We start from the raw sequence: 11,416 nt of genomic DNA, 5'->3' as shown, positions 1-11,416 counted from the left end.
AATGTATTTTATAGTTTCTTTCCCTTCCGTCTTTCCTCTTTACCCTCTCTCCTTCCTTCTCTCCCTCTTTCCTTTCTTCCCTTCTCTCCTTTATTTTTATGGAGGCAAAATTCACATAACATAAAACAATCCATTTCGAAGTGTACAATTCAGTGGCATTTCCATCCCCCAAAAGGAAACCACATACCCTCTGTCGTTAGGTGCTGTCAAGTTGACTCCAACTCATAGTGACCCCATGTGACAGAGAAGAAGTGGTCTGTAGGGTTTTCTTGGCTGTAATCTTTACGGAAAATTACAGCTCCTTCTCCCTCACAGCCACTGAGTGGGTTTGAACCACCAACCTGTCAGTTAGCAGCCGTGTGCTTAGCTATTGGACCATCAGGGCTCCTTCTGTACCCTTTCAGCAGTCTCTATTATTTTGAACTGGGATCCAATCTAGATTCATGCATTGCATCTGGTCATTACTCCTTTTCAGTCTACAATAGTCACCTGCCCATTTTTCATGGCATTGGTTTTTTCGAGAGCCAAGGCCATTGTCTTATAGAATGTCCTCACTCTTAATTTATCTCATTTTTCCCTTGCGATGTCATTTAATTTGTTCCTCTATTTCACGGATTTCCTGTAAACTAAAGATAGCTGTAAAGGCTAGATTAGAGCCAGGCTAAGCATTCTTGGCAAGACTCCTTCGTGAGTAGTACTGTGTGGCTCACATTACGTCATGTCAGGAGACTGGTACAGCCAGGTAGTCCCACTATTTGTGGGATCGAAGGGGTTGATGGGTGACCGCTAGACCTCTCTATTGTAGAGGTATTAGTCCCTTCCTGATTTGCAAGTAATCTGTGGGATGACATATTGGCATTCTGCAATATGTGGATAGGCAAGATTTTGACAGAGGGAAAATCCTAAGCAATGTGGAAAATATAGGTAATGGGGAACGGTCTGGTGCCATTGGCTCCAAGGAAGGAGTGGGCAGAGAGACCATAGTTGCACCAAACTGAAGAGAGCTTTGAAGCTGATGCGATGACTGAGGATGCTGGTTAGGGGCGAAGGGAAGCTGGGAGGTGCTTAGCTGAGGAATAATAGAGTAATGGTTAGAAAAATGAGCAGCACTGGGTAACAGAAAAAAGGGTTTCTGCTGGTGGGTGTGACCTCCAGAGGCTGCTGTGGGGTGGGTGGGGGTGGCGGGGATGAGGTTATCCCTGACCACACCTTTCGCAGGCCCCCACCTGGCCAGGAGCCTTCCTGGTGCCCTAGAGAGCAGACAGCCTGCGCTGTTCTTGTGGAACATGAGGGATTCCCCCAGCCCCAGAGGCAGAACAGAAACAGCAGTGGTGAGTAGAGTGGGGAGCCCGGGGCACTCCTGTGGGGCCCCAGCATGGTGGGGTGGGGGGTAGGGGGTAGCGGTGAGCCCTGCCCCTAGGCCTGCCATCTCCAGGCCTCCTTGGGGACTGCCTTGCCTAGCTCTTCCCTGCCCCACCCGACTCTGCCCAGCTTAACTTTCCTGGCCAGTAAGGAGGGCTGGTGGAGCCCTGGTTGTGCAGTGATTAAAGCACTCGGTTGCCAACTGAAAGGCCAGCGGTTCGAACCAACGAGCCTCTCCGTGGGAGAAAGATGTGGCAGTCTGCTTCCGTAATGATTTATAGCCTTGGAAACCTTATAGGGCACTTCTACTCTGTCCTATAGGTTGCTACAAGCTGGCATCGACTCGACGGCATTGAGTTTGGTTTAAGGACAGTTGTCCACATCTCTCTGGCATTTCCTTTGTGCACACACCAGACCATATCTTCTTACCATATCAGACTCTCACAACTACAAGCGCTGATATGCACTTTTATTTCTCCCCTCCATTCACAGAGGGAGAAACTGAGGCTCAGAAAGGCAAAGTACCTTGCTGTAGATACCAGCCAGTGAGTGGCAGAGGCGGATTTGTTCCTCATCTACCCTTTCTGGTGCTTCTCTTGGTCCCCTAGACAAATGCTCTGTGTGTCTGGAGCTACTGCCCTTGGACACTGCACCGGGAGGGTTAGATCTGAAGGAGAACAAAAGCCACTTGTGCCAAGATGTCCTCTGAATGGTTGTTTACACTGAGGAACTAGAGAAAATACTCCAAAGGCAGAGAGATTCTTGTGTTGTTGTTCTGGGAGTGTGAACTCTGTCTAGGAGCTCCAGGAAAGCAGAGAATTAGGGAGCTCAGGAGAGCCGAAGGGAGCTCCCTAAACCCACTTCCACTTCCTCCTGGATATATACTGCTTGCCTATACTTCCCAGCATCCTTTGCAGTCAGGCATGACCATGTGACTAAGTTCGGCCAATGGCACATGGGCAGAAGTGATGAGCACCTTTTCCTGGCCTGGAGCATAAACCCTCCCCCCATAACCCTCCATTCTCTTTCCCCATCTGCTGGATGAATGTGTTAGCGCTCGGGCCCTAGAGAAAGGCAGAGCCGTGAGAGAGAAGACTGAGTTCCCGAATGACCACTTAGAAGGTCAGCCATAGACCAGAAATGCCTGCTTAGGCTTCGGGTGAAAAGAAACAAACTTCTATTGAGTTGAGCCACTGAAATTTTGGAGGTGTTTGTTACAGAGGTAGCCTTTGCTGACTAATACACTTTCTTCTCCTTCCCCAGTGTCCATCCTTAAAGAAGGAAGGTTGAGGTTGGGTTATTGAGTGAATGAATGAATGAATATGTGCTTAAATCTCTAGACTTGGGAGTTTTATCAGATCCTCCTGACAGCTACTCCCAGGGTGAGCCAGGCCCAGTGGATGGAAACTCTGGAATGTATGTCTGAGCTTTCTGTTAACACCTGAGCAGCTATCCCTCAGGTCCTTGCATCCAGCACTGTCCTCTGCCCCCAAGATGAACTTGGGAGAGTTACTTCACATTTCAATGTCAGTGGCTGATCCCCCCAGGAGAGGGGGAGCCATGGTGCCCACCACTACCTCACAAAGACGTGTAAATGCCAAGGAACCAAACAGGAAGAGCTTCAGAGAATTTATTTTCTAAAGAAGGCCTGAGGGGCAAGGGCAGGACAGAGCCCTGAGAAGGAGAGGGATCCCAGGACACATGAGGACCCCATTCATGGCAGGTCAGCACTTCCAGTGCCCATGGTAGGCAGATGACCCTGGGCTTCAGCAGGGACACAGATTCTGGAAAACACTGAGCTTTATGGCTGGCAAAGTGTCATTTCCATCCTTGGATCTGAGCCCCACAACCACCATGAAGGTGGGTATTCCCATCCTCACTTGTAAGGGGGTTCAGAGAGGTTAATGGCCTCTTCAGGGTCACACAACTCCAACCACCTTACTGAGCTGCATCAGATGCCCCTGGAAGGGAGCAACTGCATGTTAAGCTTATTTCCTTTATCCAGGAACCTTGCTATCCTCAAGGAAGTGAGGATAAGTCCCAAATTCCAGTCCTTAGCTTGGCCCAAGCCACTGAGGACAACTTCTCCCCAGGGCTCCTTCACTTAATTCTACCCACTCACTCACACAGGGAGCTGGCTACCACAGTTGGCTGCCTCCCAGGGCCAGGAATGCTCCACTCTGTTCCCCTCCTTCACAGTTCCTAAAATTCTCCCATTTACTCATTTGCTCTCTTTTCATATACAAATATAACTACAGCGTGTAACACTAAGCTAAGGGTAGTCATTCACATCATAGCATGAATTTGGTTACCAGATCTTTGGGGAAGGAGGTGAGGAAAGTGCAGTGAGGGTACTCCGAAAAGGGCGGCTTAGGTGTTGGAGGTTGGGGGAGCAGTAAAAGCCTGAGGGACTAAGAAGGGTATCTTTACAATAAGAAGGTAAAAAGGCAAGAAAGATGAATCTAGGCAAATTTGAGGCATCACAGTTTACATAGCTGTCCCCTCTCTAGGTGACCTCGAGCCTGAATTTTGGGAAGAGGTGGGAGAGGAGCGTTACTTTTACTCATTTGTTCCACAACCACCTGCTGAGCTCTAACTTTGAGCCAGACCCTGTGCTCTGTGCTGGAGGCAGGAAGACAAGAGCCACCCAGACATGAACCTTGGTCCAGCCGGTGGGGCTGGAGGACAAGCCCTCAAATCCTGAGGATTCTGGGCAGAATGTGACTAGGGATGTTAAGATGGGCAGAGGGCCAGGGGAAGTCTGAAAAATGAAACTTGATTACTGGTTGCTTGGTCTGAGCGAAACCTTGGAGGGCTGGTGGGTTGGACATGTGGAGGTGATGGGAAGGGCATTCTGGATGTCAGGAGCAGACCATGCAAATGTTCCAAAGCAGAAACATATGGCAGGGGTCTGGAGAACAGGGAGCCCAATGTGCATGAAGTGAGAGGGTCAAAGCTGCAGACAGTGATGAGACCCAGAGAGCCAGGGTGCCAGGCTCAAGAGCTCTAACTTCAGCCTTGGGCATTGGGGAAGGGTTTAGAGTAGGGAGTGACTAACCGGGATTAGGGGCTCTCTGGCTGCCACGGGGCAGAGGGTAGGTTGGAAGCATCGGAGGGGATGTGGGGAGGGACAGCACAGGGGCCTGAGGGTGGCAGCCCCCGATATGGAGGTCAGAGAATGCAGAGACCTTGCCACAGGCTTGGGTGTTGAAGAGCAGCTGTCATGGTGGGAAGGCTGGGTGCCGCGAGCCTTCCCGGAGGAGCCAAGGCCATGGTCATCAGGGGCAGGGCTTTTCTCATTAGCGCAGCTTCTGAAGAACCTTCTTCACCCAGGGCAGCCTGGGGTCGGCACAGATCTCCCGGTCCTTGATGGTTAGCAGGCTGGAGGGAGGAGACGCCAGAGAGACAGTGCAGTAGCTTTAGCATGCAGCATGGATGCCACACGTCCCGGGGAGCTTAGCATTTATGAGTCACCTCATGTGTGTGGGCCCAGCATTTATGAGGCACCTGCAGTATGCAGAGGCATCTGCTAAACAGAATAACTCAGTTTATGAGGCACCTGCTGTATGCAGAGGCATCTGCTAAACAGAATAACTCAGTTTATGAGGCACCTGCAGTATGCAGAGGCATCTGCTAAACAGAATAACTCAGTTTATGAGGCACCTGCTGTATGCAAACACATTTCTCAATGGGCAGAATTGTTGGTAAGCAGCAAGAACTTCCTAGCCCCTCAGCCTCTTCCTTGAGTGTCAGGTCAAGCCACAGAGCAGAATTCCCAGTGGTCTAAAAATAATCCCTGGCATTGCCTTCGGAGAGAGAGTATCAGGTAGTGGCTAAAAGCATGGGCTTTGGAGACAGCCTATCTGGGTTCAAATCCTAGCACTGCCACTTGCTAGCTGTGTAATCTGGGGCAAGTCACTTAACTTTTCTGAGTCTCAGTTTCCATACCTGTAAAATGGAGATGATAATCATAATCTAATCTCATAGGGTTTTGATGATGAGTTGATGTATCTATTGTTGTTGTTAGGTGCCATCGAGTCAGTTTCGACTCATAGTGACCCTACAAATAACAGAACAAAACACTGTCTGGTCCTGTACCATCCTTACAATCATTTTTATGTTTGAGCCCATTGTTGCAGCCACTCTGTCAATCCATCTCATTGATGGTCTTCCTCTTTTTTGATGATCCCCTACTTTACCAAGCATGATGTCCTTCTCCAGGGACTGTCCCTCCTGATAATATGCCCAAAGTATGTGAGATGAAGTCTCACCATCCTCGGTTCTGAGGAGCACTCTGGTTGTACTTCTTTCAAGACAGGTTTATTTGTTCTTCTGGCAGTCCATGGTATATTCAATATTCTTTGCCAATACCATAATTTAAAGGAAACAGTTCTTCTTTGGTCTTCCATATTCATTGTCCAGCTTTCGCACGCATATGAGGCAATTGAAAATACCACGACTTGGGTTAGGTGTGCCTTAGTCCTCAAAGTGACATCTTTGCTTTTTAACACTTTAAAAAGGTCTTTTGCAGACAATTTGCCCAAGGCAACCTGTCGTTTGGTTTTCTGACCGCTGCTTCCATGGGTGTTGATTGTGGATCCAAGTTAAGAGAAATCTTTGACAATGTCAATCTCTTCTCTGTTTATCATGATGTTGCTGATATATCTATATCTATACTATACCAAGGAAACCCTGGTGGCATAGTGGTTAAGTGCTACAGCTGCTAACCATAAGGTTGGCAGTTCGAATCCACTAGGTGTTCCTTGGAAACTCTATGGGGCAGCTCTACTCAGTCCTATAGGGTCACTATGAGTCGGAATCGACTCCACGGCAATGGGTTTTGTTTTGTATCATAACAAATTATGGATAACATTGAAAAGAATGGAAATTCCAGAACACTTAATTGTGCTCATGTGAAACCTGTACATAGAAAAACAGGCAGTTGTTCAAACAGAGCAAAGGGACACTGCATGGTTTAAAATCAAGAAAGGTGTGCATCAGGGTTGTATCCTTTCACCACACTTATTCAGTCTGTATGCTGAGCAAATAATCCAAGAGGCTGGACTATACGAAGAAGAATGTGGCATCAGGATTGGTGGAGTACTCATTAGCAATCTGTGACATGCAGATGACACAACCTTGCTTGCTGAAAGTGAAGAGGACTTGAAGCACTGATGAAAATTAAACACCACAGCCTTCGGTATGGATTACACCTCAGCATAAAGAAAACAAAAATCTTCACAACTGGACCAATAAGCAACATCATGATAATGCAGCAGTCAGGAAATCAAACAACGTGTTGCACTGGGCAATTTGACTGCAAAAGATGTCTTTAAAGTGTCAAAAAGCAAAGATGTCACTTTGAGGACTAAGATGCGCCTGACCCAAGCCATGATATTTTCAATTATCTCATATGTGTGTGAAAGCTGAACAATGAATACAGAAGGCAGAAGAAGAATTGATGCCTTTGAATTATGGTGTTGGCGAAGAATATTGAATGTATCATGGACTACCAGAAAAATGAACAAATCTGTCTTGGAAGAAATACAGCCAGAGTGCTCCTGGGAAGGAAGGGTAGCAAGACTTTGTCTCACATGCTTTGGACATGTTATCAGGAGGGGCCAGTCCCTGAAGAAGGACATCATGCTTGGTAAAGTAGAGGGTCAGCGAACAAGAAGACCTTCTTCAATTGACACAATGGCTGCAACAATGGGCTCAAATATAACATTGATTGTGAGAATGGCGCAGGACTGGGCAGTGTTTCATTGTGCTATACGTAAGGTTGCTCTGAGTCAGAACCAACGTGATGGCACCTAGCAACCACAACAACATATCTACCTATATTTCTGTCTCTATCTCCTATATCTAAATATTGAACTACTCAGAACAATGCACAGCACACAGTAGGTGATATATAATTATACCAGGAGCTGGTCTGAGCCCTTTACATGGATTTCCTTAATGAATTCTTATAGCAACCCCATGAGGCAAGATTACTCTATCCATTTTACAGCTGAGTAAACTGAAGCCCAAAGAGATAAAGCAACTTGCTTGAGTACCATGGCTGGTTAGATCTGACTGCACCATGTACACTGTTAACCCGGACACACGGGGGGGGCGCCCTTGGACAGCACCCCTGCTCAGGCACCTCTGAGAGGCCTGAAGCACAGAGAGGAGGAACACTGGCCCAAGGTCACACAGCAAGTCATGGGCTAAGGCACCTGCCCTGGCCAAGCTGCGGCAAACACCTGGCCAGGCAATTGGGGGCACTCTGCCTCTGCTGTTGATGGGCAGGAGTGGATTTAAGACTGCCCAGGTGGGCAGAGGCATCCTCCTCCCTACCTCCCTTCCTGACTCTCAAGATCCTGTCCAAAGGGCTTGGTGATTCCTGATCCTCCTGCCCCACAAACAGCCAACAAAGAGAGAACAAAGATGGCAGCAAGGTTGAGCTTGCTTCCCCAGCCTTCCCCAGCCACTGTGCGACACTGGGCAGCACCTCTCTGAGCCTCCATCTCTTTATCTGTCAAGCCACTTTCTTTCTAGAGTCCCTTCCAGCTCAAAATCCAATGATCGTATGTGTGCCGTCTTATATTGAGCACTTATGATGTGCCAGGCTTTGAGCTTTACACCCTCCAGTTGCTGTTACTGTGCCCTCTAATGCTCTTGAGGCCCCAGATCCTCTCTGTGATGTTTCCTCACCTGTGAAAAGGGGATCATAACAGTGCCCACTGGATAGGGTTTTTTGAAGGATTAACTGAGTTAAAACTGATAAAGTGCTTACAACAGCGCCTGGCACTTACCAACCACACTCTACATGTTTGGGATAGATAAAAAGAGATGAAGGTTGTTACTCCCCTTACACAGATGGGAAAACCTGAGTTAAAGTGGCACAAACCCTGACAGGGCTTCCGGCTTTAGCCTTTCTTGTTACTCACCTGCAGACCCCTCTCTGAGATATGGAGTCAGCAGTGAGGAGAAAGAAGAGGAGAAGAAGATGATGAAAGACCCCCAAAGGAGGTCATGAGTCTTCAAAACTGAAATGCCCACAGGGTACAATTTTGCAGGCAGCTGGCTCTGAGGGGTTGGAGGAGTAGCCAGAGGGGCAGCTGCAGAAAGCAGGGGCCCAACTCGGGGCAGAAGTATGTTTAGGACCCAGATCAGGGAAAAAGAAGCAAAGGAGTGAAGAAGACAGGAAAAGCAAGAGCCTCAGGAGAAACTCTGAGCAAGGACCCAGGAGTTCTGGATCCAGCCTGGGCAACCTTGAGCAAGTCACTTCCCCTCTCTGTGTTTGTTTCTTCATCTATAAAATGGGAGTGAACACACTTTCTCATTAGTTTATTGTTAAGATTAAACAAGTTAACACAGGTCAAATGCTCAGCACAGTGTGTGGTACACAGACGTTAGCTCTCAATATTATTCTTCTAGTAAAAAGGGGTTGCCTCCGATAACTCCCAGGGACCAGAGAGGGCCCCAGTGCTTTTGATGGGAGCATCTTTGCTGACTGAGAAGCAATACCCACTGCCCATTACCCGCACTGGCTCAGGCACCTTGTTCACTCAGCTCTACACCCCCCAAAACTGGCCCATTGCCTGGCACATAGCAGGCGCTAGGTATTTGTTGAATGACCACATTATTTTTGTTCTTGGTACACCCAAGCCTGGGCTGAGCCATTCAATCCAGCCACGCCCTCTCGGATGGCATCTGGACTTCCATTCCTGACTCTGCCCTGCTCACCTGTACCTGGGCCATCCTGGGCCACACCTGCCAGAACCTCCAAGGCCCTGACTCCCCACTTCCTACTTACACCACGCCAGGCCTCCGGCAGGAATCTGAGGTCCAGAAGAAGTATTTCACCAAACGCAGGGGCAGGGGGTAACGGATATACTCCCGGCAGCAAACACTGTCTTCCACATTGGCGCCATAGGGGCCTGGGGGGGGTGGGGGTGGATGATGAGGATTTACAAACTGGCACACAGAGGTCATCCTCGGTCCCAACCCTTGACCCTGGGCCCCTCCAGGATCCAGGGAAGAAATGCCGCCGTTTTTCTGTGGAAGGTTGATGTCTGGAAGATTCTGGATCCTCAAAGACCCCACCCTCAGGCCCTCTGAGAAGCCACTAAGGGCCCAATGTCTACACTCTGGGATAGTCAACTCAAGGGGAAAGGACTCAGATCGACTGACATCAATGATGCTCTGAGCTTCTAGATGGGACTCAGGGCAGCATCAGCATCACGTGGCAGCTTGTCTCAGCCCCAGACCTGTTGAATCAGGTATACATTTTAACAAGATTTCCAGGGGATTTGTAAGCGCACTAAGGTTTGAGAAGCCCTGCTTGAGATCACATCTACTGTGGCCTCCTTCACTGTGCAAATGGCTAGGCTGAGATCCAGAGAAGGGAAGGACTGGCCTAGGGTTATAAGACCAGGGCTTAGGCAGGGTGCAGTCACATAGACCTGGGTTCAAGTCCTCTCCTGCTCTGAGTCACCAGGCCACCCTGGGTAAGTCATTTAACATCTCTAAAGCCCAATTTTCTGCTCTGACCATAGAGGTAATAATAGTACCTACTTTATGAGATCTCTAATGCAGAGGAAGGTCTCAGGAAACCCAATAAATGTGAGCAATTATTGTTCATGTCTGCCTGACTCCCAGCATAGGGTTGGAGAGCTGACACTGGGGTAAACAGAAGTCAGGAACCCAGTGTTGAGGGAAGCTTTGGAGCAAAAATGGGGTCAGGGATGCAGGACCAGCTTTTCAAGGGAGTATCCCCTACCCTGGTTCCTGCCCCTCTCAGTGGCTCCTACTCCACACCCCAATGGTCCTATGCTCAAGCCTCTGGGGCAGGGGTTCCCCAGGCCATTCCCACCACAACCTCCCAACCCAGGTGGAATAAATTGTAGACTCCCAGCCTCAAGACCACCCATTTAACAGATGTGTAAGCTGAGGCCCAAAAGGAGTGATATCATCAGCCCAAGACCAGAAGTCAGTGGCAGGCTGTAATCTTCTGCTCTCATGCACTGTCCACTACTTGAGGAAGACAGCCAAGTGTCTGACCCTGGCCTCTACCGGGAACCTCCCTCTCCCCAGCCTCACCTGCCTCGGTGCCTTGAAGTGCCACAGCAAGGAGGATGAGGGCAGCCAAGAGCGGGGTCTGTAAGCTGGCCATGCTCCTGTCCTGTGTGTCCCAGCCCAGGTGTCTGCAGTCACCAGAGGTCAGAAAGATCTGCTATATAAACGCTTGGTACACCCACAAGTCTCAGACGCTCACTCTTAGTCACTGGTGAGTCCAGAATCTCTGACATTCAAATGTGAAAGGAGAACTCTTGCTTCCTCCAAACTGGAGGAAATTCTGTGGCCGGGAACAACTCAGAGGGGACCCCCACACTGTCCTCCTCTCTGGGTCTCCAGGGACTTTAAAAATTCCCCTCCAGCTGGGTCCCTTGGGGGCCCGCACTCCCCAGGGTCTGATCATGGTGTAGCATTGGCCACGTCACTGGATGTCTCTGGGCCTGTTTCTCCATTTGGGAATGGGGGAGATGGTTTCACGAACCTACCTATCTATCTCAGACATGGTTTATAAATCAAGTGAGAATGTGGACTGGAGCTAATAGACCCAAGTCCTCAGCTGGAATTGAAGCCTAGCTTGTACCCTCGGTGACCTTCATCAGTGATCTCTCTTCAAAGTGACAGGCCTATATACCCCTTGAGTTGCTCTCTCTGCCCCTTCACCAGCCTCTTCTGGGGTTTCTCACATCTCAACTTGGGCAGTTGGCGTTCCACTCAACAGTTTCCAAAGAGCTTCCATACACATTCCTGTCTTCCTTCTGTTCTTCTTTCCCAGCTGCCACCAGGCTCCTCCTCACCCACCCCTTCTAAAATCTATCACCATGCACCACTGGCTCTACTTCTTGAATCTCTCAACTCTGTTCCTCCTCTTCATCCCCACTGCCCCTACCCAGTCAGGTCACCCCTATCTCAGGCTGGGTGTCGGCCCCCTCCATCCCCTCTCCAACTGCAGCAGCCAGAGTGAGCTGTCCAGACTCAAAGGTGTATGTAC

General features: G+C 49.2%; 1 protein-coding gene across 1 annotated transcript; it reads right to left on the bottom strand.

Annotated features, from left to right (window-relative positions):
- Positions 1-2,984: 2,984 nt before the first annotated feature.
- Positions 2,985-10,614, bottom strand: CCL22 (C-C motif chemokine ligand 22). Its single transcript, XM_049864520.1, has 3 exons — positions 10,453-10,614; positions 9,167-9,290; positions 2,985-4,743 (listed from the first exon to the last, which is right to left on the bottom strand). The coding sequence occupies exons 1-3, from the start codon at positions 10,523-10,525 to the stop codon at positions 4,662-4,664; spliced, it is 279 nt and encodes a 92-aa protein (XP_049720477.1). The 5' UTR covers positions 10,526-10,614; the 3' UTR covers positions 2,985-4,661.
- Between the last annotated feature and the right edge of the window lie 802 nt (positions 10,615-11,416).

Source organism: Elephas maximus, chromosome 21 (assembly GCF_024166365.1).
Source record: "Elephas maximus indicus isolate mEleMax1 chromosome 21, mEleMax1 primary haplotype, whole genome shotgun sequence".
Taxonomy (NCBI): domain Eukaryota; kingdom Metazoa; phylum Chordata; class Mammalia; order Proboscidea; family Elephantidae; genus Elephas; species Elephas maximus.
This window is presented reverse-complemented; position numbering and strand designations above follow the sequence as displayed.

Bases quoted from the DNA above. Each gene is read 5' to 3' on its own strand.
- CCL22 (XM_049864520.1), bottom strand. From the start codon at position 10,525: ATGGCCAGCTTACAGACCCCGCTCTTGGCTGCCCTCATCCTCCTTGCT. The intron at 9,291-10,452 runs GTGAGGCTGGGG...CACCCCCCCCAG, and splicing joins ACTTCAAGGCACCGAGGCAG to GCCCCTATGGCGCCAATGTG. The intron at 4,744-9,166 runs GTAAGTAGGAAG...TCCTCCCTCCAG, and splicing joins TGCCGGAGGCCTGGCGTGGT to CCTGCTAACCATCAAGGACC.